The 26,296-nt window shown below is 43.8% G+C and overlaps 2 protein-coding genes across 3 annotated transcripts in view; both read right to left on the bottom strand.

Moving 5' to 3' along the window:
- cdh13 (cadherin 13, H-cadherin (heart)) overlaps positions 1 to 26,296 on the bottom strand; it is a 456,795-nt gene that overhangs the window by 46,788 nt on the left and 383,711 nt on the right. For both annotated transcript variants that reach the window (XM_064335504.1, XM_064335505.1), the window contains exon 11: positions 5,924 to 6,066. In XM_064335504.1, the coding sequence (XP_064191574.1) occupies positions 5,924 to 6,066 (143 nt within the window). The remainder of the gene's footprint in view (positions 1 to 5,923; positions 6,067 to 26,296) is intronic.
- The window catches only part of zgc:173742 (DNA topoisomerase 1), a 566,006-nt gene that overhangs the window by 173,461 nt on the left and 366,249 nt on the right, over positions 1 to 26,296 (bottom strand). The window lies entirely within an intron of this gene.

Genomic DNA, 26,296 nt, shown 5'->3' with positions numbered 1-26,296 from the left:
CCACGCTCAAAATCAGAGGAGGGTTAAGACCACAAATTCAGAACCACACTCGAACACAGAGCAGCGTCAGAACCACAAATTCAGAACCATGCTCGAACACAGAGCAGGGTCAAGACCACACATTCAGAACCATACTGACCACCAGAGCCAGTTTAGAATCACAGTGATTGTTAGTGTACATTTAAGCAGCCATGTGCTCGGATGCCTTTTCACCAAAAGCTGCGAACACAGTTGGCTGCCAGATCAACATATAGCTCTGATGGTCACCGGGAATGTAAGGTTCTGATTGGAGGAGACAAGCCTCTCCGCCTCTCTCTCAGTCTCTTTTTCTCTCTCTAAGGTAGAGCAAGGACCACCTAGTATAGGTCAGCTGCCATCACCGTCCTCAAATAACTTTTTTAATTTCTGTAGATTCGGCTTTTCAGTAATAACACAAAAGACAGGACTAGCATCTCCAAGAACACGGTGCGCAGCGAAAACTCATTACACGGCATGAATGCAGGAACATCACGGCACATTTCAGAAATATTCGAACAGGAACAGAATCATGCATGGTCTAAAAACAGTTACACTCGAGGAATAGGTTTGATATTTTCTGCCTGGATGTTTTTGGCAATTCCAATACCTTAGCTACATTGGTCAAGCGGAACTGCTTTCTCTTGTGCAGCTGCCAGCTGGTGTTAGACAGCCACTTGGCTGAAATGATATGCATGGTGATTCTGCCTAATTGTGATTTTATACTATTTGAAAGTTAGAGAAGAGAGAGATACTGAATAAGACTTCAGCCACCCCCCCCCCCCCACCCCCCACCCCAGCTGCAGCTACAGACACCCACACGTCAAACACATATGCTCATCATTTGGCATATGTCTCAAGAACCACATTTTCATTTGGGCATTTAGGATATGGGGAACTAAATAGCAGGGTTTACAGGAAATATTTGCCATGAATGCACTCACAAACACCCACACCCACACCCACCCACACACACACCCACACACACCCACACCCACACAAACACACACACACAATTACAATCAGGCACAAGTGTAAACGGCAGCAGATAGATCACAACCCGGAGCCAAAGACGCACGGTCAAGTGTACCCCTGTAACCCGTCTGCTAACGATGAAGCGACGTTCCTCCAGGACCTGCGGATCGCAAACGGCGGGGGAGAGAGGGAGAGCTAGCCAGCCGAAGGGAGCGCCGCCCACGCGGGAGCGCTCGACTCGAGCGTCTCCGGGCGCTGCGCCGCCTAAACCGCGTCTGCGGGTTCAGAGGCCCGCGCGCCACCGAGAGCAAACGCGCCTCCGTCTCGCCCTCTCTCCCCGAGGGAGCGGCGGCCGGCCCGCGTGGGCGAGCGAGGCCGTTTGACCCCGGGCCCCGCTGCCGAACGAGAGCGCTCCCCGCTACGCTAACCGCTCCCCCGCCCCACCCGAAACCTCCCAGGAGCCCCGCGGCTAGCCCCGCCGTAGCGGCCCAGCTCCTTCTCTCTCACCGCTCGCTTCAGTCTGTGTTCTTTTCTCTGCACCGCTCCTCCTTTCTCTGTACCACTGCACATATCTGTTCTCATTTTTTAGTCCATCAATCTCTCCCTGCCCCACCTCTTTAGCCCTGTGTTTTCCCCTCCAGTCTTCATTTATGCGGTGCGAGCGTGGTGTTTAATCGAAATGTAAAACCGGCAGAGGTCAAAGGTCAGACAGGCGCACCGGTGAGGCGGTGGTACAGGGCAGGCCTGGCGGTTTATGTCTGGTAAAATCTGGCCTCTGGCTGTTTTACAGTTATCTTCATTTCACTCTCGGGATTCTCACGTGACATTATTGTGAAATTCAACGCAAGCTACTTTGGGCTTTGCCGGTGGAAACAGGCGCGCTATTGGCCAGTTTCTTGTAGGTCAGTCGGTCGCAGATCCCCAGAATGAGGCTGTAATTGGACGGACCAATGAGCAGAGACGCCCGAAAGGCCAGAGGCAGTCGATAATCGATGAGTTTGTGTGTATGCTTCATCCCCAGGCCCGACCCTAAAATGCCCATTTTAAAGTTCTCATTCTCTGTCCTTTCCTGTGCTCTTTCTGTGTATCTCCCGGGTTCTTTCTTCCCCTCCCTATAACTGCAGCTCTCCCTCCCTCTTCCTCTCCCTTACCCTATTGTGAGCAGGACAGAGGACCTTCAGTGGCATATTGTAAATGCAGCGATAGCTACAGAGACGAACTACAGAGGCAAACTGCTACCCAAAGAAAAAAGGTGATGTCACTGGTGTTACTGCTGGGTAAGCAGAAATGTCTTATTTCACCGCAGTGAAATGACTCAGGGCAGTGGGGGATAAGATCCAGCTTCAATGGTGACACAGTTGGTGGTTAGAATATGGATACTATGAACTGACTGGAGTTGTCGATCAGTTCTCTGGAAACCGGAGGGTGGATAGGTGCTTAGTGAGCCTGTTGAAGGTGAAGGCAATGAACTGAACTTTTCGGGCAGCATGAAACAGTGACTGGTTGATGGTCACTGGTTTTTGCTCTTATTGATGGGAATGATCGCTTTTTTATTTTATGCATTTAATTAATTCATTTCTCTTCATAATATTGGCTTTTATGTTTGGGTTTTGTTGTTGCTGTATGGTCTTGTTTGTCTAAAGATTGTAACCTTGTGGGTTTCTTTTTCCTTTTATTGTTGAATAAACTGAAGTTAAAAGTTCAAAAAAAATCTTTAGCTGTGAATTACGGAAGACCAGAAGGAGACAGTGAGGATTAATAGTCAAACTCCAAATAAAGAGGTGTGCTTGGCGGATGGATCGATACCCTGTTAGTCACCAGCATATGTCTCTTGTCATGCATTAATCTGACAGATTGTTTGTGGTCGCCTGTGGCAGAGCTAGCTCTACTGAGAGATCATAGTGTGTGTGTGTGTGTGTGTGTGTGTGAGAGAGAGATAACCCCTTAGCCACATATGACAGCAGTGCTTGGATCACTAATTTGTGCTTTCTCACAACAATTACACACCAAGCACTAGCAATGAGGCTTCCCTGACCTGTAACATACACAGGGTCTGCAGGGTGAGTGCTTCCTGTTTCATTGTGGCAGTGAACAAAGGCCTATGGGCTTGTGCAAATCATGGAGATTTAACCTGAGCATGGACTTATTTAGCATATGTAAAGACAGGCACAGACAGGAGTTCACACAAAACACCCATACCCAGGGGAAGCACACACACACACACACACACGTGTGGTCAATTCCATTTCAATTCAGTCAACTCAATTCATGAATTGAAAACTGCTCGTAATGTTCCATGTGGATTTTCCAATTGATTAAGGGGCCGACTGTGAATTTAACAACTTAAGTGCTGTTTATACGCTCCCAGCTATGCGGGACATGCACACATCTGTGCAGCCTCGCTTCAGATACTCAATCACTTGACTCCATGGGTGGTCCATGCTGATGTGCACTGACTTATTAGCTCATCACCACCCACCGATGTGTATTTTCCCGGAGTTCCAATCCAAGGGCATGGCGTGGCATTGATTTTGTTACTTACAAAATAGTCAACAGCATACAGCATTTGCTGTGAATGTACTCACAATCACACCCACACCCACACAAACACACGCGCACACACACACACACACACACACACACACATTGCGCGAAAAAAAGGGCCAAGGGCCACAAACTAGCTAACTCGCCAGTCTGATCTGTTTTACCTCACATTCACACGACCAAACACGACCACACCTAACCCACCGTGAATACTGTACTACCCTCTCCTTTTCCATTTCCTGCTTAGGGAGCCAAATTCTCCATGGAAATACTTCCCGCTGGGGAAAAGAAACATGTGTAGTATACAAATAGAGATCAATGAAGCATGCAATTCCAATATCCCCGCAGAGCACAGCCAATCATATACACTATAAAGCTCCAAGCTCCTTCTCAAAGTGGGCAGCTGCCTTCGAAACACATGCATGCTATTCGTTGTAGATCATTATTTGAACGGGTATTATTTTTTCTGTATATACTTAATTTAGCAGAGTGTGGAAAAGTATTTCTCTAAATTAATTTTAAATGAATGAATGGAGGCAAATCAGTTACACCTGCTGATTTGGTCTTCACTATCTATTCAACTGGATCTGTGTCCTAGATGTTCTGTAATCAAACAAGATGTATAGCTCCTGCATTCATTCTGTTCTATTTCATTTTAGGAGGCACCAGTTTAGAACAGGAGCTTCCATTGTTGCTATGTTACCTGTGGTGTTCTGTCTTCAGTCATGTCACTTCATGAATATTCATAATTAGCCATCAAATTCAAACCCACTGATGTTCAACAGTAGTGCAGATTACTGAACATAATTAATGAATTGAAATTAAATCAAATGGAGATCATCTACAGGTTACTAAATAAACAGATTTCAACTTTTCAGCTTCACTCCAACTGCTAGGCTCTTCTATGGTAACTTCCAGTACGGTTGTTAATCGTTTCCCCGTCCCCTGTGGCTACATCACTGTGGTTCCCTCTCTGATTCACTGTCCTCCTGCTTCTCTTCTGAGGACTGTTCCAGCACACCACATCCTGTCATATGCAAGATGCCTGTCAGCAGGTACTCTCTCTTTTCCTCCCCTGCACACTTCTTTAAGTCAATCCATTCTTTTGTAAAGACAGGCAGAGCAAGAAAAAAAATCTACTCAAAGTTAATGCATTCGCCAGCCATTCTTCCAAGAGCCACACAATTCTCACAATACCACCAAGCTGAGTCACACAGATTTGTTTTCCTTCCAGCTTAAAGACGCCCGTGCCTGGAAATTTCTTTGAACCTGGCTAACAGAAAGGAGGGGAGACGCAGACAGTCGTCACAGAGTCAGTTCGGTCGTGACTAAATACTCTGGGCAAGAAAATGGCTGCAGCAACCTGCACTGCTTGGAGGGAACAGAAACAAGCCACAGTACGTTCCAAAATGGCGTCTTTCTCTGTGACCTGCTTTTTAACTGTTTCTGAAACAGGAAAATCCACTATCACTGACTTTTCCATGCAGGTGTATTTCAGAGAAGTTCTTAATGCTATGCTATGCAGCACACAGCATGGTGCTGGGAATGATATAATATTCTCCAAAGACTCAGCAATTCATTTTTGTCCCATGTATATTTCATATTATACTATACTGAAACATATACTACAAGGGATATTCCATAAAAAATAGAATATTATTTTTGAAAACATTTTCACTGAAATATGAACTTTTAAACTTTTTTTTCTGCCGTGTCTCAGTAGGACATGATGCAATACAGAAAAATGATCAAACAGTACATCACTATCACATAACAAAAATCACATGACTAAGCACAGTGTACATTTTGTTCAGAGCAGTAGTTGTGGTGTAGATGTTACTGTGAGCAGCGAATGGAATGGAATGTATGTTACTCTGGTCATTGAGTGTAGTCTATGTTACCATAGACTGTGTATGTGGTATATATTACTCTGGTCATTGAGTGTGGTCTATGTTACCATAGACTGTGTATGTGGTATATGTTACTCTGGTCATTGAGTGTGGTCGATGTGACCATAGACTGTATATGTGGTATATTTTACTCTGGTCATTGAGTGTGGCCAGTGTTACCAATGTAGTGTTATTATGCATGAGTGCTATGTACCAGACTGTGTATGGTATATGTTACTCGTCTGAGGGTCAGTGACATAGATGTAATGTGGTATTTACTCTGGTCATGAGTGGTGTTACCATAGACTGGTATGTGTATATGATACTTGGTATGATGTGGTCTATGTACCATAGACGTGCTTGGTATAATTACTTGTCATTGAGTGTGGTCTATGTTACCATAGACTGTGTATGTGGTATATGTTACTCTGGTCATTTAGCCATTTCCTCAGGTGTGGTGCAGGTAAGAGGGCAGAAATCAGGAGGAGGAGGTTTCTCACCATTATCTGTGGCCATGAAGACTGCGCTGTATCTGTTGTCATGGACGAAGGGTGACTCGCGGTCCAAGATGGCGGTGGTGTTGACCGTGCCTCTGACTGGGTTAACAGAGAGCCAGCCTGCGGGGTCTCTCAGCACTGCAAACCTGTGGGAAACAGTCAGGCATTGATTGCCAACACATCTATAATACCTGGGAGATTTCAATACTCCACCAAGGGAAATGTAATATTCTCCAACACTTGGTGTCACTGAGGAATGTTATTTTTTTCCCCAAAACAACAAGCTGAACACATTCTCAGTGCCAAAAGTTACAACTAGTCTTTAATTTGCGCTGTTTTGACAATAACAGCAATCACGGTAGTTTATCACTTATATTTCAAAAGGGATCTTTACTTTTAAATTCTTATTAGGCTGTTATTGCTGTTGATAATTTCAAAAGGACCCTTTACTTTCAAATTGATATTTTAAGCTACAAAGGAATGATAATCTTCTAGCTTATCATCTCTTTGCTGTGTGCAGTCATTGCAATATTGTGCCAAGATGTAGTTTTTAATCATCATATTTATTAGTTTATTGGATAAGTTTATTAGTTTATGGAAGAAAAGGAACATTAAAATGTGGGCTCCTCAAAACTGACCACCGAAACTCTGGGAAAATATTAAATCAAACGTGCAATGGCTGGTTAGGATTCCACGTCATCTCACACACAGTTTATCAATGTGGTGCATTATATTTCAAAGCTGCTCTTTAGCTTCAAACTGATATACTGCATATCAAGCTAACACATGTATATTTATGAATGACTCTTCAGATTTAAATGTATATTTTTAGCATGCAAATGAGTGTTTATCGTTCCTCACCTCATTAATCTATTCAGTTATGATATTGTGCCAAGAATGTCATTTTATATTCTTACATATTAATTTAATTATATGTGATAGAATAAACATTGACACTTGTTTATCAAAACCAAACAGATTTTAATACTCATTTGACAAAATGTTTCATGGAAAATATGAAGGCAATACATTCAACGCAGGGGCTGCACCCAAAAAGTATTTCTCTCAATGAAAATCTGTGAAGCTGTACATAAGAACAACAACTTACCACAGTGGGACCAACTGTCTAAACCTTTTCACTATCCTGCTAAATCACATAACTAGCTTTCAGTGTTTGTTTGGAATGCTTGTCTTTGCACTTGTGTTTTCATTCAACTGTAAGTTGCTCTGGAGAAAAGTATGCCAGTAGAGTTAACTATAATAAACCTTTTGTCAAGGTGACCTGCTGATATGCATGTTTGTGGGTGTATTCATGGTGTGGCTTCAATAGTAAAACTAAATTTAAAAGCCTTTTTTGAAAACTGTGAAAAACATCATTCTCAGAGAACATTCTATTCACTGTGCTATTTTAGGAGACAATGCAAGAAACAAAGTTGAGATAAAATAACATCTTTTAACAAAGCAAAAATTCCCTTATAAAGATATGCTGTATTTAAAAACAAAAAAAACAAAAAAACAAAACAGGCACCACTGGCATAAGGGACAGCTCATAAACAACATATGGTGTTCAAATACATGCACACACACACACACACACACATAGTGGTCACTTTATTAGGTACACCTACTCATTAATGAAAATAGCTTGCTCCTCCAGACAGCAAGTCATGTCGCTGCAACTCAATAAACAGTATATTTATTTGGTCCTCATATTTAGAGACAACAGCAACAGACTTCAAATGCAAATTCCACACTTTGAATCAATTTTTTTTGTTAGCTTCTATGAGCATGAACTAATGATACAAAGACACACAGCTGGCCAAGAAACAACCTAATTGTCCAATCACTGCTGCTCCCATAAAACTGGGGGACTGTCTATATAAAGAGCTACCCTCAAATTAACGCTGACGCTCTGCACTTGGATATCATGTTCATTGTTTTATTTTAAATCTGGTGTGCTGGAGTCCAGAGCCAAAACAACACAAATTGTGCCTCTCTCCCAATATGTCTGCATTTAATTGTACATGGATCTGAGTGAGTTCTGTGGAGAAGGGGAAAGGGGATAAGTGTGTAAAGGGCATGGGCTGTTTTTTACAGGGAGTTTATGTGAAGAAAGTGTAGTACATTGCACAAACTGAAGAATAGACCTTACAGATATTGGACCTGGTGAATAAACGGCTCCACCTGTGCGCACACCAACACCTAAGCAGGCGCACATACTCGCACACTATAAATACAAACAGAAACGTGCACATCGACACGAACAGACAAAGACGTGCACTATAATGTGCAAAAAGGTTGCATGCACAAGAATATAAACACTCAATTTGACAATTTGGGATATAGATCGACACCTGTACACACACAAAACAACAAAACGAGCACACAGATGTATGCAAACTCCAAATACTGTACACACACACACATACACACACACAAGCAATCCATAAAGACACCGTATGGATGCACTGTGTGCTTTCACACTTGTAAATACATACACACATAGCTGGGTGAGCACGGCTGCAATGTGAGAAAAGAAGACGGGGGGTTGGGGGCGGGGGCGTTGGGATGGGGAGGGGGGTTAACTCTACTGCTGGGCTCAGTGACAGAAAAAATTGTCTTTGAAACAGAGGATCTTCAGCTAACAGAGCGAAACAAAGCCTTCGGAAATGGCTTTGTAATCGACCTCCACTCTCACTTCACCACCACCTCCACTGTGAAAGAAATGAAACCAACGCCTCAGACTCACCATACAGACTCACACACACTCACACACACACACACACACACACTCACACTCACACACACACACACACGCACACACACACACACTCACTCACACACTCACACACACACACCTCACACACACACACACACACTCGCACACACTCACACACACACACACACACACACACACACACACTCACACACACTCACACACACACACACACACACACACACACACACACACACACGCACACATGCAAGGACACACACACACATCACTTCACAGAGGGTAATAGCACACTACCATAGGCTACCCACATGACCGAGCAGAAGAGACTTGCTGCAAAAATGCAGATCTGTTCCACAAAGGCAGTCTCTGTTAAATCCGTCTTGTCTGTATCTTGTCCATAACCACAACACAACTACAGCACAACTGCAGCAGAACCACAGCTCAAACCCCACTGTGCCTAAATGCACAGGTCTCTATGGGTCCAAAATGTCACAGGCAATACAAGCGAGACTCAAGGGCTCCCTTACTAAAACAGATCAATGCCGAAACAGACCCAGAACAGACTCCATTCAATTGCTGACCGCATTCACACTGGTCCTAGTTAATTTTTCACTCTGTGTGCAACTACAGTTCAAAGCTTCCAGGTTTGATAACCAGCCAGCCACATAAAAATGAGAGAAAACCACTAATCAGTCATTTTACTAAATCAAATAAAATCATTCAGCCCATAGCTAAAACCCAAAACAAATGTGTTAAAATGAGGCTTTATTGTCCCAAGTGTTTGCTTTGTCAAATTAGCGTCAGTTAGCCACAGCCCTGCCATGTTTACATGTCTTGTGCCCATTTAATCTGGGGCGGTGTGCCCGCAGTTTGCTATCTAGTGCAGTAGCACACAGTGAGCTCAGAGGGTGGGCTGGTCCTGTCTACACTGGTAATTGCCTAATTTGCCAAATGTTCATTTTCAGCTTTCGTGCTGTTTCTCAAAATAACCTGCATCACGATGTCTGAATGTATTCCAGTCTTGATCTCAAAAACTTTCCGAAATTTTCCGGACCTGACCCAGATCCAAACACGGAGCTAAAATCCCTTGGGTATTTGGGTTGCATTAGACATGTGAAGACCTCCAGTTGGATGTGACAGGGCAGGACTGCGAGGAAGAAATCTGGCTTTCTAGGACAGATCTGCCCGGGACGCCTGCAGCAGGCTCTCTGCTGGCAGGGGTACCCTCTGCACAGCACCAACAGGCCCCGGGCCCTCGAACCCTCTGCTGCCAGGGCGCACCTTTGTGGCCCTGCACAAGATATGAACATGATAATCCCCCACTCCGTCCAACCTGGCAACCTGGCCGGCGGCTGCAGAGAGATTCTGCCGCCCCTTCCAGCCAGCGACCAGGATGCTGCTGAAACAGACTGGGAGATTAAGGAGGGGGCAGAGAGAGAAGTGGAGGGGGATTGAAAAGGGCACTCTGCCCACCCTCAGGATCCAGGGCTCAGGTTGTTGGATTGTGGCTTCTGGGCTTGGCCAGACAGGCGGGCTGGTGTGTCACCAGACAGCGGGACAGAAGGCTGTATACCGGTTGCCAGATCTCCCATTTTCTCTCATCCAGGATCCATAATGGTGGCCATGCACCAGAGAGAGTGTTTATCAGTGCCACAGATGACTGTAAGGAGTCTGATTTAAGGTGTGTCTGCTCTCCAATCCTATCGACATGCACGTATTTATCTGTTTATATCAGAAAGGACAGCTACTCAAGCACATGATGTTAACCAAATTGAATGTGGTTGTATATTAGTTAACTTAGTTTGAATTCTAATTTAATGCTGTCTTTGATTCTTCATACCAGTGGATCTCAAACATTTTTTTAATAGTGTACCCTATAAGATTTTTTTCAGCTGAACACCCCTTCACCAGCACAAAAAAAAGAAACTGAACATCAATAATGTACACGCGTGTTATTTGACAGTGCATACATGAACACTGAAAGGGCTGTTCGAATTTAGTGAGAAACATTGGCTTGTGCTTCACTTATGATGTTTGTAATTCTGGGTGAAAGGGAGGCAACTGCAATGATCAGGCTCTTTTCCAGACATAGTTTGTTTCTTTGCTTTTTCAGATCTAGGTTGTTGCAGAAAAGGTAGTTTCACACGAAGAAGTGGATCCAAAGGGTAGTAGCTGTTCCAAATCTTTCTTTCCCAAATCAGGTGTTTCTTCTTCACACATGGTAAGAGTGGAGAAATGGGTTTCTCACCCAGTCCTGCTGTGCAGATTGCTCTTCAATATAAAGGAAGAACTAAAACCACAAGTTAAGTTGGCCCGATGTTCCTCTATTATTGACTCCTCTGGAGCTCTCTCTGCATCCTCATTGGAGGGGAAAGCATCCCCCTGAGGAAAGCAGGTGAAATCTCCCTCTTCCACAGCTCTGCTTTATTGAGAAAACCACCCACCTTGCCATTCAGGTGCAGAATGCTAGTGTCCTTGCCCCGCAGAAACATGTTCAGCTCGTTCAGTTCGCTGAATACATCTGCGAGATAGGTGGTAGCTTTGCAAGCCAGCGCATGTCCTCAAACACAGTGACAAGGGGAAATCCCTGGTCTGACAGAAAGGTGTGCACTTCAGAATGTAATTCACAGAGCCAGGTGATTATTGTTCCTCAGGGAAGCCAGCGCGCTTCTGTGTGTGGTAACGGTCACGTGTGTTCGTCGGAGGCCATGTTTTCACGAAGGCTGCAGTAGAGTCGCATGTTAAGTGGCCTCGACTCAATGAAGTTAATCACCTTGACAGCGTCATTCAAAACTTAATTTAACACATGACTCATCGCTACCCCAGCGCTACCTTGTGCATGACGCAGTGATTCCACTGCATATGGAGGTTCTCCTCTCTAACGACGTGACTTGTCATTGATGCGACCACATCAGTGCAAATTCTAGTGCAGGATTTCCAGTTCAGACCATTTTCATGGAAGAATGCATTAACAACATTAAAAAACATCCTCTCCAATTGTTTTCCCCTCCAAACTTGTAAAAAGGTATATGCTCACAAATATCATCAGTATCAAGGTATCTTACAAAAACAATATGCTGTGCCTGTCCACTGACATCAGCTGATTCATCGAACCAGAGTGAAAATGATTCACCAAGTTTTCTGGCTACCTGATCAATAAAGTCTGTTGGCACTCCTGTAAATAATGTCCAGTTCTGTGGCACTCCAAAACGCTTGCAACGCCTTATACACAGGTTTTCAAGTGATAAAAAAACTGCTGGCACTATGAATTGATTGTAAATCTTGTAAATCTATATTATAAACAGAAATAGACAAACATGTCATAGTATTAAATCTGTTTGAGCCTTGCCAGATGTGTCAAAGTTTGCGTAGTATTCCACTGTAAATATACACATACACACACTTGAAGAAGTTCCTTAAGAGAAAAGAAATCTGGATTGTGAAACCACTATTTGTGGAGGGGCAGAAAGTCACTATGGCTGTCAATTAAGAGGTGAGCACATAACATAAAATAAAACGTGGACTATGGTTTGCCATAATTATTTCGCAACATGATATATGCAGTTGCCAAATTAATATTCGATCACACATGAAGGTAATCAGGGGAGCTGGGATAATTATCTGTCCAATCAAGTTAACTGGCATAGTTATCTGTCTATATTTCGTGGAAACTGATCTGAAGTAATTTCATAACTGCACCATGCAGTGAGGAAAAAGTGAATTAAACGTGGACAATTAAGACAGACGGATGGTCATTTCACGGTGCTTTATTGTCAAACATTAGGTCCTCACACAGAGCAAGAACAGCAAAATAATCCTATTCCTAATTCTTTTCTCTTATGCCTTATTTTTTTGTCACCAGTGCGAGTTACTGTAATAGGCTACAAAATCAGCTCAGGCTCCCTGAAATTTGGTGTACGTCAACTACAAAGTATGTAGAGAGTACACACCTTATCATGTCTCAAAGGTTGTCTTCATAAATAGGCTAAGGAACTCTGTGCATGAAGTTACTCAGCATCCTTTCCATGCTTACACACCCTTCATACATTTTTACACTTTGTTTCGCTTATTTTCTTTCACTTATACAAAAACACATAAAGCTACTTGGTATAAATACAAGCTATATAGCAGAATTATTCAATTAAAACAAGTCCTGCAGAAGGGGTGAGGGCAGGCAATCTTAATTGTCTTCATCAATGATATTTTCTGTGGTAAAATTTACAAAAGCACCACATTGCTGGTCTAGCAAAAATGTGAAAAACTGTTGTTTCAGAGGATTTAACATCCCCGATGGGAGATCAGTATCTCAAAATTATGAGATTATATGAGATATTATACTAAATTTATATAATAATTATGAGATATGGTAACACTTTACAATAAGGTCACATGAATTGCCATTAACTAATGTAGTTGTAAGCTGCTAACTACTGAAAAGTACAGCTTAAAGTATTTGTACATCATTAATTCACGTTAACAACTACATTAGTTAACGTCAACTCATGTGACCTTATTGTATAGTGTTACCTGAATTACTAAATTGTAATTATGAGATTGTACCTCATAATTGGGATTTAGTATCTCAAAATGATATGAAGATATTTGAGAGGAGTGAGCATATGCAAACCATGTCGGTAGCTGTTTGCATTTAGATGTAACTTGGTCAACCACTGCCACAACTGTGGACTCACAGCTTCACACAATATGAGCCTGCTGGTGATTGAGATTAATGAACGTATGGAATACTAGATACAGTAGCCTACATTCATGAGGCTCAATCGCAGTCAGGCTCCTACAGCACAAATCCATCTCTCTCTAGAGCTGTAGGCTATGATATTCTTATTAGCTACATGCAGCCTCTGCCATAGCTTGTTATACCATGGTCTGGGTGAATACACAATTCTGAATACCTGGAAAGTGTGCATTAAAAACGGATAATTGCTAAAATATAATTATCTAGCCACTCCAGGTTATTGATACCAGTTGCTCCTCATGACGTCGTGTGGCAGCTATCAATGAAAAGACAAGAGCATCAACTTGTGACTGCAGAACCTGAAATGTATGATAATAACACTTGCTTCACATTGAATATATTTGTTATATCAACACTGAGCTAACTAACCAGTGTGGTATAAGTATGTGCTATATTTATTCAATTTAGCTAGCTAGCTATGATAGAAGACATACTGTGAGGCCATTTTGATCCAAGAATAATCAAATTTAAGTGACTAGAATGAGAGGGACTAGTGTCTGGTTGCTAGGTCATATCTATGGTTTGAGCTATTTGCTGAAATTTGGAGAAGGGTGTAGGGGCGTGGTTTGTAATGGGCGTGTCTCGGAGTCTGCGGCTGCAGCTACGCGTACTCGACCGTCTCGACTCGACCGAGCTTCATTTCGGAGGCTGTTGTACCGCCACCCCCCCGAACATGCAGGGAACAGGTGGTATAGTAGCACGCCTTCGTGAAGCTTGATCGACAGCAGGCTCAGCCAGTGAACAACCGCAAAAGAGCTGCCGACAGGCTGGCGTATGCTCACTCCACTCAAAGTGTCTCATAATTATGTGATACTAAGTCATAATTATGAAGTACTAAGTCATCATTATGAGATTCTAATTAGGGTCTAGTATCTCATAATTATGTTTTAGTATCTCATAATTACAACTTAGTAAGAGAAGTATGTCATAACTATGAGATACTAAGTCATAATTGTGAGAAAACATCCATCCATCCATCCATTATCTATACCCACTCATCCTGGGCAGGGTCGCGAGGGGTGCTGGAGCCTATCCCAGCGTGAATTGGGCGAGAGGCAGGAATACACCCTGTACAGGCCGCCAATCCATTGCAGGCCACACACACACACTATTCAATCACACACTCATACCTATGGGCAATTTAGAGTCTCCAATTAGTCGACCTGCATGTCTTTGGACTGTGGGAGAAAACCAGAAGAAACCCACACAGACACGGGGATAAATTGCAAACTCCTGGACCTTCTTGCTGTGTTACCCACTGCACCACCGTGCCACCCTTGTGAGAAAACATCACACTTCATTAAATTTAATAAAATTAAATTTAAATAAAATTAAATAAAATTAGGAGCTACATTTTTTTGAAGAAGTGTCAGAAATGAGCTTCCATAATTTTTAAATTGTTAACAACCAAAAAAAATGTTGCGAATACCTCCTGCAGTACTATAAAGTACCCCTAGGGGTACAAGCGACCTGATTTGAGAAACACTGCTTTTTAGCATATTGAGCATGGGAAAAACTGCCAAAAAAATGAAATGTATTATTATTATTATTATTGTTATTATTATTATTATTATTATTGTTGTTGTGCTATCAAATAGATCAACATTTTATCAGATTAACAGTGTGATTTAACAAAATACAGATTATTCAGATCGTAAATTGTCCTAAATAGCACAAGCATTTGAGTGCATGGTAAAAACATTTGAATTGCAGATGTTTTATAGTAAAAAGCAACATTGAATAAAGACATAAATACACGGTTTTGCTCAAATGTCCTTAAGGAAATAAGATGATTGATGCTAGATTCTGCTCAGTAATATGTTGATAATAGCATTCCGCATAGACAACATAGATTACATTTCCCTGATTCAAGTGCAACATTTTGTATACAAAATACCAAGTAATCAACGCTCATGCATTTCATTACGAATGCAGATTAATCATTATCCCGAATTAATGCTATGTAGCACAAACAAAATTCATACTGCAATCTTGCAGTTCTAGTACATGCTCTTCCGCCACATGCCTGGGTGACAGTAAGCATTTAAAAATGAGCTTTGCATGCTTATGGAACAATATTCAAGTGCAGAAGAAACGAATTGTTCACTTTGAATGCACCATACGACAATCTTCATTGTAATGGAAAAATAGCAAGATTTTCATTTCTGTCTGCTCTTGTCAAATAAATACCAACAGAGCATTCGGTTCAGTCCCGTTTCTTTCAATTCAGCCATGTGCTGACATAGACTAGCTTTTGTATTCTGGGATAAACCTGCCCTCTTCTGTTGTGTCAAATTACCCAAGATTGAGACAAGCACTTTGCAAGCTGCCATTGTGTCTTTCTATGAGTCATGTACAATGTTGAGTGGCCTACCAATCCATGTTGCTGTTATGCGGTTCTCTACTGTATGAACTGTTGTTTCGCATAAGTATTGCTCTGTTTGGCGTAGATGAAACTTTAAAATGGAACAAAACGAATAGGCAGGAGTCTGGACTGTAACTCAGTGCTCTGATGGTAATGATGGAAATTAGGCTTTTATGGTGACTCTAACAAGGCACTGTGGTTAATGTGCAAAATTTGACGTGCGCAGCCTGTAAAAGGTGTCGGAAATGGAACTTAGGCTACAGACACCTAATTATAGAGGGAGGACAGAAGAAAAAGTAGAGCTTCAAAAAAAGAAGAGATCAGATTCTTAAATAATTCTTTAATCAATGGAGTTATAAAGGAATTTGATATACTACAACTACAATATCTGTTGTCATATTATGATATTATTTCTGTTTTATGGCCTTTCTCCCATCTGTAGACTGAACCAGGTGGCCTGACAATGAGCTCATAACGCACTTAGCAGCGCTACGAGTGGTCTGGGTCACTCATTAAGTTACAACAGTTCTTAAGTGCAACGTCGGTTATGAAGGGTTTGGGAAGCGGCCAGAGCACTAAAAACACACCTTACGAGGGTCCTTAGCGCTAAGATGGCTTCAGGAAGTGGGGCCTAGATCTCCACCTGTCACGTGACTGCACTCGCGGACACGGGCGGTAAGGCCGGCCCAGGGGAATGGCTCAAATTAGTTCCATGGCAGCCCTGAATGAGAAGACAATAAAACTCCTCTTCTTTTTGTACAAACACTGGGTCCACCCCATTAGCGCTCTGTGAAGGTTATTGGATGACAGTTACAAAGCCATTATGGAAATTAGTGTCTTATCTGCACTGTAGGTCTTTCAATTACCATAGCATTGTGATTTTCTCTCTCGCACACATGCATGCAGATAGGCCCACATTATCAATATAACACATACTGAGAGTGAAACCAAGTCCTCCCTTTCTACTACAGTCAATCATACTGCCCCCTGCAGGACGGAGACAAATTATATTATATTACAAGCCAGTTCATCTCCAACAAAAAAGAGATTGTGCACTCCAGGAAAGTTTGAGTATGTGCATATGTACATGTGCATGTGTTTGTGCACGTGTGCATGGGTGTGTGTGCATGTATGCATGTAATGGATGCATCTCCGTGCACACTGTACATATGCATGCACGTGCATATGTTTGTGTGCACCTGCATATTTAATTTAAGTGTGCACACTTTTGTGTATGCATGCACGAGAGTGTGCGTGCATACGTGTGTGCATGCACGTGCACTTGTATGCCTGTGAGCACGCGTGCAGACAGAATTATCTGTCAGTGTCACTGATGCCACTCTGAAGCCCTCGTTATTGACACCCGGCGTGGCAGAAGAATGTTATCACCGTGATGTATCCTGCAGTCTGACAGGCCCGGGTGACGGGAGCGCCGACTCGCGCGTCACTTAGAACTCCCCGAGAGTGGCGCTCTCCTCCGCGTGTGTGCTATGATAATCGCCGCGCCTCCTCGTGTGATCCGGGTGGGAGGTGAGCGCGGCGAGGGGAGGTTCGGGGGGCGAAGGGGGGTTTGTTGATCCTTGACAAAATGGGTGACGGAGAGCTGTGTGCCGAATCATCAAAGCAGAAAGCAGACAAAGGAACTTCGGCTCCGGTCGTCCCCCCATGTTGTGTGAGCTCAACAACAGCCCATTCTCTTCATCTCTGCTGTAACCCTCCTCTTATCTCCCTCCCTCCCTCCCTCCCTCCTTCTACCCTCTCTCCCCTTTGACTATGTAAGCCATTTCCCTCATCTCCCTCCTTCCTTTTTTTGCCCCTCTCTTCTCTCTCTCTCTCTTGCCCTCTCCCTCTCTTTTTAATGCTCTCTCCCTCCTCTAATTCGTGTTTAATAAACAAGGATTGGGAGAGGGTTGGTGGAAAGACCTTTGACTCTCTGCATGTAATGGATGTGTCTTCATCTCTCTCTTCCTCACTTACACACACCTACAATCATATACGAACACAGGCACATACATACAGGCAAATGCTACACCTGATAAAGAGTGTTGTAGGAACATTGGTTTCATATTGTAGAGCATGCTCATATTCTCTTTTGCTCATCACACTGACACACACACACACACACATCTCTCTCTCTCTCTCTCTCTCTCTCTCTTTTTTGGAGCACTTTGGGCCCAAAACAACGTTCTCCTTGAGGGCCTCCAAAACCCAAGGGTCGGCTCTGGATTCACTCTTTCTTTTATCCCGAGGAAGGGGATCTGTGCTTTCTTAATAAAGCTACCGAACCTGCAGGTTCAGATATGGCTCCCTGGCGAGGAATCCTGGCACGAACAAAAGCACACAAACAGGAGCCAAAAACACTGCCACAGTGCCACCGCTGGGGTGCACAGGTCCAGAGCCTCCATTGTGGCTCTGACAGGGAAGCCAGACTCGAACAAGAGCCGCAATTAATGCAAGTCATGCCCAGCCATGTTTACACGCAGCAGGCAAATTGCCACTGTCACACCTGGTGACGTCCTTGTTTAAAGTTTCTGCCGAGGAAATAATGATGAAAAAATGTAAGACAGACGGATAAGTGGTGAAATGAATGCAAACTCATAAAACCTGAGCCAATCACAGCAGCTCAGTTAGAATTACACAACCACATGAGTTCTCTGCTTGTACCGGCATGAGCAGAGTGTCTTTGAAATGTGTTTTTGAATGTATACTGTTCATATGTAATGCGGGTCACTCACCTGTCTTTCAGTAAGACTTACACAGTACCTCTGTACTGAATGCAATGCATTCTATACCTCCGCCATTTTGATTGTAGCTTAAACAACATGCTGTCATTTCTATATGGTGAAACCAGAATGTATAAAAACATATATAAAAAACCCTTTAATAAAAGCTGAAAATCTGGACTTTAACCAAGTTTGTTCAAAAACGTTTTGTTTTGGTAAGCCTAAGGTTGGGCCTATGTTTCTGACTGTTTTTGTGCTCAGCCTCATAATGGCTTCCTTGACTTTCACTGGAACATCTCTGGTCCTTTTCTTTTATATAAAGGATTTAAAAAACAGACTCCAAAGCCAATCAAAAGCCTGGAATCAAGACTAAACACTGAAAGCTCTCTAATACTTGCACTAAAGAAGCAATAGAACACACCTGACTAATTATTTCTACAAGGTGAAACAAAAATGGATTAAAATACCCTTTAATAAAAGCTGAGAATCTGTACTTTAACCATATGTGTATTGTTTTATTGAAAATCTAAAATTATGTCTTTCTCCCAAACAAGTGTAAAAGTAAAAATGTAAAAGTATTTCTGTCCATACTGCATGGGCTCCAATCCTCATTAAAGACTCAGGTCTCACACTGGCCCAGGGCAGACACAAGCTGTCTGGTCAAGTGGGAAATGGAGTTGAATAAAGCTAAGAAAAATACACAAATAACACACACACACACATACACACAATCACATATGCATGCACGCTCACACACACACACACACACACACACTTAGGCTCATACACATGCACACTCACACACACTCACACACACACACAATCCAAAACAAGCAAACACACAACTGAAAATGAGATGATTTGAGCAAGGGCAAATTTGTGCTTTGAATATGGTCAGCTTTACTTCTAAATAATATTAGTGTTTCACCAGCATATATTTTGAAATGTGATATTAAACAAGTACTGTTCTGGCACTTACGTAAATTAGTTCAAAAGCAAATAGCACACATTCATAGCATAACAGTCTGGAATGAATCAGATATCAAAGCGTATGGCTCCTCAAGCACCTGGAGACCTGCCAAGTATTTTATGGCTAAGTGACATTTCCACAAGCGCGCCCCCCAAAGTAAAGATGAAAAGAGCTCAATAAAGTTCACAGTGTGTGTGTGTCTGTGCATGTGTGTGTCTGAGTGTGTGCGTGTGCGTGTGTGTGTCTGTGCGTGCGTGTGTGCATGTGCGTGCGTGTGTGTGTCTGTGTCTGAGTGTGTGCGTGTGTGTGTCTGTGCATGCATGTGTGCATGTGCATGCGTGTGTGTGTCTGTGTGTGTTTGCGTGTGTGTCTGTGCGTGTGTGTGTGTGCATGTGTGCGTGTGTGTCTCTGTGCGTGCATGTGAGCATGTGCTTGCGTGTGTGTGCGTGCGTGTGTCTGTGTGTGTGTGTCTGTGCGTTCGTGTGTCTGTGTGTGTGTGTGCGTGCGTGTGTCTCTGTGTGTGCGTGTGTGTGTGCGTTGGGAGTGTGTGTGTATGTGTGATGGGAGTGTCTGTATGTGTGTTTGTGTGCGCAGTCGACACTTGGACACTTAACTTCTTCTGGGTCCTCCAGCTCTCTATAAGCCATACACGCAGAAACCCGTACACACACACACATGCACACACACACATTCACTCATATAATGCCATACGGGTGTGCCTGTATTTTCTCCTCCCTCCTATACTGACCTTATGATCATGTTCGCCTAATGCTGTTCCCTACTATCCTAAAGATAAGACAAGCATGATGCCTCTAAAGATTATTATTAATCTATCTATTATTTTCTATCTGATGATCACAGAAATCTTCAGCTCACCTTGCTCACAGAGAGAAGGGTAGGGGGTGGATGGGGGAGCAAGTACTCTACCCCCTAATATAATATTCATATCACTGAACCCTCCCTCTTCAACTCCCTTCTTGTCAATTGGCTGCTCCCTTGAATTAGTGATCAGATAGTAAGAATTAATCTAGTAGAGCTACATAAAACTGTCAATCACTGGCTTGTTTTCTCTCCTCAGCAAAGACACCACAATTGGTTGAAGTCAGAGAGAAACTGACAGCATTTGGTAGCCCCTCCCATTTTTGCATTCACAAAGCCCCACCACTACCTTGCATCCTCTCCGTCACATTGGCTCCGCCCCTCCGTGCCCTCCCTGGAAGTGTCTGGGATGTGACATCGCTGTTCTACTCTTTGAGTGTCATACGTTACCTCGGTTGCCCCCGGGAACAGCCCAGCTGTATGAGCGGCTTTCCCAGTCAGTAACCACAGGCTAGGATTAGAGTGTCCGTCCAGCAGGCTGAGAACAGCTGGACGGCAATACGTGACGTTACACGAGCGTTACATCAGATCGCATCGCGCACGCAGAGCCGCCGCACGCGCTCAGTGTGTCTCTCCCCCCATCGGGATTGATTACTACTGTCTGTGCCATTAGCGGTAGTTTGTATTGTCTGCAGCGGGACACCACTGATGGCGGGGAGGGGGAGGAGTGTGGCGGGTTTTTGTTACAGGTAATAGACGCTCCACGCCGCATTTACATACATAATTATGCCTCAACGACCCTGCACATAAAATTAAATTTATTACCATAATAAAGCACGGAGAGAAGGTGCTTTGCTTCGGTTCAAAATCATAGAGCTGTAAATTAATTTGAGGGAAAGCAATTTCCCCTCGCTTCGGCGAGGCCGCAAAGCGCGGCCTCCTTCGCCGGCCTGTTTCATATTTCTGATTGTTTTCATTATGGGGAAACAATGCTCAGCACCTGACTGGGACGAAGTGCAGCCCGGCCTTATCTGTTCATCTTCAAGTGCCTCTCACAAGACTGAGCATCAAGCAATGTAGAGATAAGAGCCGGAATGGCTCTCCTGTAGAGGACTGACACAGAGCCTGAACGTTTCTTCCTTTAATTACAGACGCAGAGCCGGAACGGTGCTCCTGTAGAACAGTGACGTGGAGCTGGAGCACTTTGCTTGTACAACATTGGGACAGAACTGGAATGGGTACCCACAGAGGTAGAGCTGTTTTCCACAGAGTGGAGACACATTACAAGAATGGCTCTCTCGTAGGGTGCTGACATCTGTTTTCCTCAAGAATACACATGCGCTGCCAGAATGGCTCTCCTGAAGAGCGCAGAAGGTCAGCTGGTACGGTTCTCCTTTAGAGAACCAAAATGAATAGAAGAGCCAAAATGGCTTTCCCAGAGAGCGCAGACATAGCGCTGGAATGGGTCTCCTGTAGAGTACTGACACTCCTTTAGAGTACAGACAAAGAGCTTTGCTTTGTTGACGGATGTCATGCTCTTTAAAACCTAAAGTGTTTTCTGACGCCTTTGGAAACCTTACAGGGGTGACGGCATTGCCTGTGGTGAGTTTCTCAGAGTCACACTGACACGTCATTGATTTCAAAAAGGGAACGCTCAGCCGCAGGAACTATTTCAAGAAAAGAGAAAAATGCGTTAAGAATGAGGCGGGCTGGCGAGCATCCATTAATCACAGCAGAGAGCCGGGGTGCTGCATTATTAAACCCTACAGACCAGGAAGAGGGATTATCAGTTCCTCTTAGCGCCGCCAGCGCGCAGAGCTAGCGCGGCCATTCGGAGGACAGTGGTCACGGCAACCGTCTCCACCTTTCCGCACGAAACAGGGCTTCACACGGGTAAGGTCAGTGCCCTGTGTCTGTGGTTCTCGACCCTGGTCTTGGAAAACCCCTGGACATGCTTGTTTAATTGCAATTCCTGAAGCCTAAAGAGCTGTCAATTGTTTTTAACAAGACATTTTCATTTGGAGGACAGTGGTTATGGCAACCGTCTCCATCTTTCCACACGAAACAGGGCTTCACACGGGTAAGGTCAGTGCCCTGTGTCTGTGGTTCTCGACCCTGGTCTTGGAGAACCCCCGGACATGCTTGTTTAATTGCAATATCCAGAAGCCCGAAGAGCTGTCAGTTGTTTTTAACAAGACATTTTAATGTCTAATTATGCAAGGTTTACCCTCTTAATACCACCTTATGTCAGGAACAGATATTGATGCTACACGTAATGCATATATCCATATTAATTTAAGGACTTGTTATCAGTCAGATAAGCTCCCAGACGAAGAATGCTTTAATTTTCCGCAATGTGCTGTAGCAAATGATTCCTTCTGAAAGAGGTTATATTTTGCATCGATTCATTGATTGACCTGGAACCGTAATCAGTGAACTCCTAAATGCTGAAAGTGTGGACAGCTGGCCAATGAAATTAAACCATTTGTGGGTAATGAAGGGTACAAAGACAAAGCACATGGTAATGAGCCGAACCTGCAGTATGTTATTACAAAAATATTTGGAACTTAGCATCGTGTTTTCAATAACATGAACTAATTAAGAGCATGGTTGATAAACCCTGTCCTGTGTATTTCAATCTGCAAACAGGTGAGAGATCTGTACCCTGGGTAACTCACAGATGTGAGAGAACTGTGCCCAGAGTAACTCACACAGGTGAGAGATCTGTACCCTGGGTAACTCACAGATGTGAGAGATCTGTGCCCAGAGTAACTCACACAGGTGAGAGATCTGTGCTCTGGGTAACTCACACAGGTGAGAGATCTGTGCCCAGAGTAACTCACACAGGTGAGAGATCTGTGCTCTGGGTAACTCACACAGGTGAGAGATCTGTGCTCTGGGTAACTCACATAGGTGAGATCTCTGTGCCCAGAGTAACTCACACAGGTGAGAGATCTGTGCCCAGAGTAACTCACACAGGTGAGAGATCTGTGCTCTGGGTAACTCACATAGGTGAGATCTCTGTGCCCAGAGTAACTCACACAGGTGAGAGATCTGTGCTCTGGGTAACTCACACAGGTGAGATCACTGTGCCCATAGTAACTCACACAGGTGAGAGATCTGTGCCCAGAGTAACTCACACAGGTGAGAGATCTGTGCTCTGGGTAACTCACACAGGTGAGAGATCTGTGCCCAGAGTAACTCACACAGGTGAGAGATCTGTGCTCTGGGTAACTCACACAGGTGAGAGATCTGTGCCCAGAGTAACTCACACAGGTGATCTGTACTCTGAGTAACTCACACGGGTGAGATCTCTTTGCCCAGAGTAACTCACACAGGTGAGAGATCTGTGCTCTGGGTAACTCACACAGGTGAGAGATCTGTGCCCAGAGTAACTCACACAGGTGAGAGATCTGTGCTCTGGGTAACTCACACAGGTGAGATCTCTGTGCTCAGAGTAATTCACACAGGTGAGAGATCTGTGCCCTGGGTAACTCACACAGGTGAGATCTCTGTGCCCAGAGTAACTCACACAGGTGAGAGATCTGTGCTCTGGGTAACTCACACAGGTGAGATCACTGTGCCCAGAGTAACTCACACAGGTGAGAGATCTGTGCTCTGGGTAACTCACAGGTTAGAGATCAGTAATCTCAGAGACCTAGTGAAGTAACGTAGGCATAGGTGAATGTGTTGTAAGGGAAAAACACGCGGGTGTGTAAAAAGTGCCCCCATCCCCAGCGCAGTAACTGAGCATGAAACCGCAGGTGGACAGGCTCAAGTGTTTGATTACCACATATTGAGAAGCATGGAAGTGCACACTGTGCGAGGTGTGCTGCTGGGTCCATTTCCAAGGCAATAACATCTGCTTTACCAGCTCTGCCGAGGACAGAAAGAGCCATTTAGATGGCAGAATGCAGTTTTATGGACACAACATAAGTGGTGTAAGAAGCTTCTATGGGGATGACTCAGACCGGAGATATCTTTTTCCTGGGGGGGGGGGGCATCTTTGTCACGGAGCAAGGATTCCAATGTCGCGGCAAAGCGGGCGCGAGGGAGGGGAAGATCCGCACGCTCTCGCCGATCTCTGAAAAATTTGATTTTGGAAGAGCTTGAAAGGCCGCACTCAATTTCTTTTTAAACTATGTATGAGATTTGAATGACACGCCGAGATAAACTGGCACAAAATTGTCTGGAATCTCTTCCGGCTTGGATAATAACATTCGCGAGAGTTAATTCTCCCCGACACGAGAAAAATGTACGCCATTGAAAATTTGACAGCCCTCTCTCCACGAGGGCGTTCATCACAAAGATGTCCTGCGCGGAGTGCGCGGAGGGAAGACAAGAATGGAGGCGAGAGACACTGCTCTCACAGAGGGAAGAGGAATGGACCGGGGACGTCTTTCACAGGCCTATAAACATAAAAAGGTGAACTGCAGGCAGGTCTTAAGCTCCTGCACTCTCATTACTTTTGTGATGTGCATCATTATCAGCCCCTCTCTGGAGCCACAGCACTCACTGTCTGATTAATCTGGAGAAACAGGGAGGGGACCTGGAACCTGAAACGATTCCCCTTCCCCCACTCCCTTTATCACTCTGTGTCACTACATCACCCACAGTGTACGCATGCACACACACACAAACACAAACACATACACACACAGGCACACACACACACACACATACACATACACACACACATGCCTTACACACACACACACACATACACAAACACAAACACACACACACACACACACACATACACATACACAAACACACACACACACTCACACACATACACAAACACAGACACAAACACACACAGACACACACACACACACACACACATACACACTCACACACATACACAAACACAAACACACACAGACACACATGCATACACACATGCATTCACAGAAACACATACACATACACAAATACATGCCCCCCACACACACAGACACACACACACACCATAAAAACACATACACACACAGAGACAAAAACGCATACACACAACCCACACACACACACACACACACACACCACACTCACACACACACAAAGCACATACTCACAATGTTTCAGCACCATAGACAGCATCAGACCCAGTTTGCATGCCTTGGCAGCTTGAGTACTGTAATTCAGTGCTGTATACCCACACACAGCATAACTGCACAAGGGGTGAGACATTTTACGACTTTCTCTAAACGATTGCAAACTTATTTGTCCTCGCATTTACTTGAGTGTACCTTCGTATTTATGTATTTATTTATTTATATGCACCGAAAGCCTGTTTTACAGCAGCAGGTCCACTTAAAGGCACTGCAAAGCCTTTTGTCCATTTTAGACTAGCCTTCGCGACAGCACTTTCTGATCAGATAAAAGCTTGCTTTGAGCCATTACCAGAGACAGGGCCATAGTGTGCCCTAGGCCAGACAGTGCACCAGTTGGGGGGTAGAGGGATTGTGGACCGGAGTTGGGGTTGGGGGTGGGGGATGTGGGGAGGACTGGGAAGCACAATATGTAGGCTAGGCTATACACAATTTGACGCATTACTATGGCAATTCATTTTGAAAGACGCTATATATATATATATATATATATATATATAATATATATATATTACATATACATATATTCTGGTTGAATTAAAAAAAAAAAAAAACATCTCAGAATCTACTTAACAGACCTGTGTACCTGAATTAACAGACTGTACACCTGATATACTGACACACCTTTATAGTCACACCTGCATTACGCACCCCATGTCTGTACACCTGATATACTGACACGTCATTACATATCACACCTGTATTAACACATCTTCCCCGATACATCTGTACACACCACTGGCACCGGCACTGGCCCACCTGTACTGATACCTGTGTGTCTGTGAAGCAGTTTCTCTGATTAATGCTCTTTATTGGTACTGCGCAGTAGTATGCACGCGCAATGGACCATAATCAAATGCACATGTCATAAGCAATCTCTGGCACCTTTTAAAAGATT

This window comes from Anguilla rostrata, chromosome 5, assembly GCF_018555375.3.
Source record: "Anguilla rostrata isolate EN2019 chromosome 5, ASM1855537v3, whole genome shotgun sequence".
Taxonomy (NCBI): Eukaryota; Metazoa; Chordata; class Actinopteri; order Anguilliformes; family Anguillidae; genus Anguilla; species Anguilla rostrata.
The sequence above is the reverse complement of the archived record's forward strand: the minus strand, read 5'-3'. Positions and strand labels throughout refer to the sequence as shown.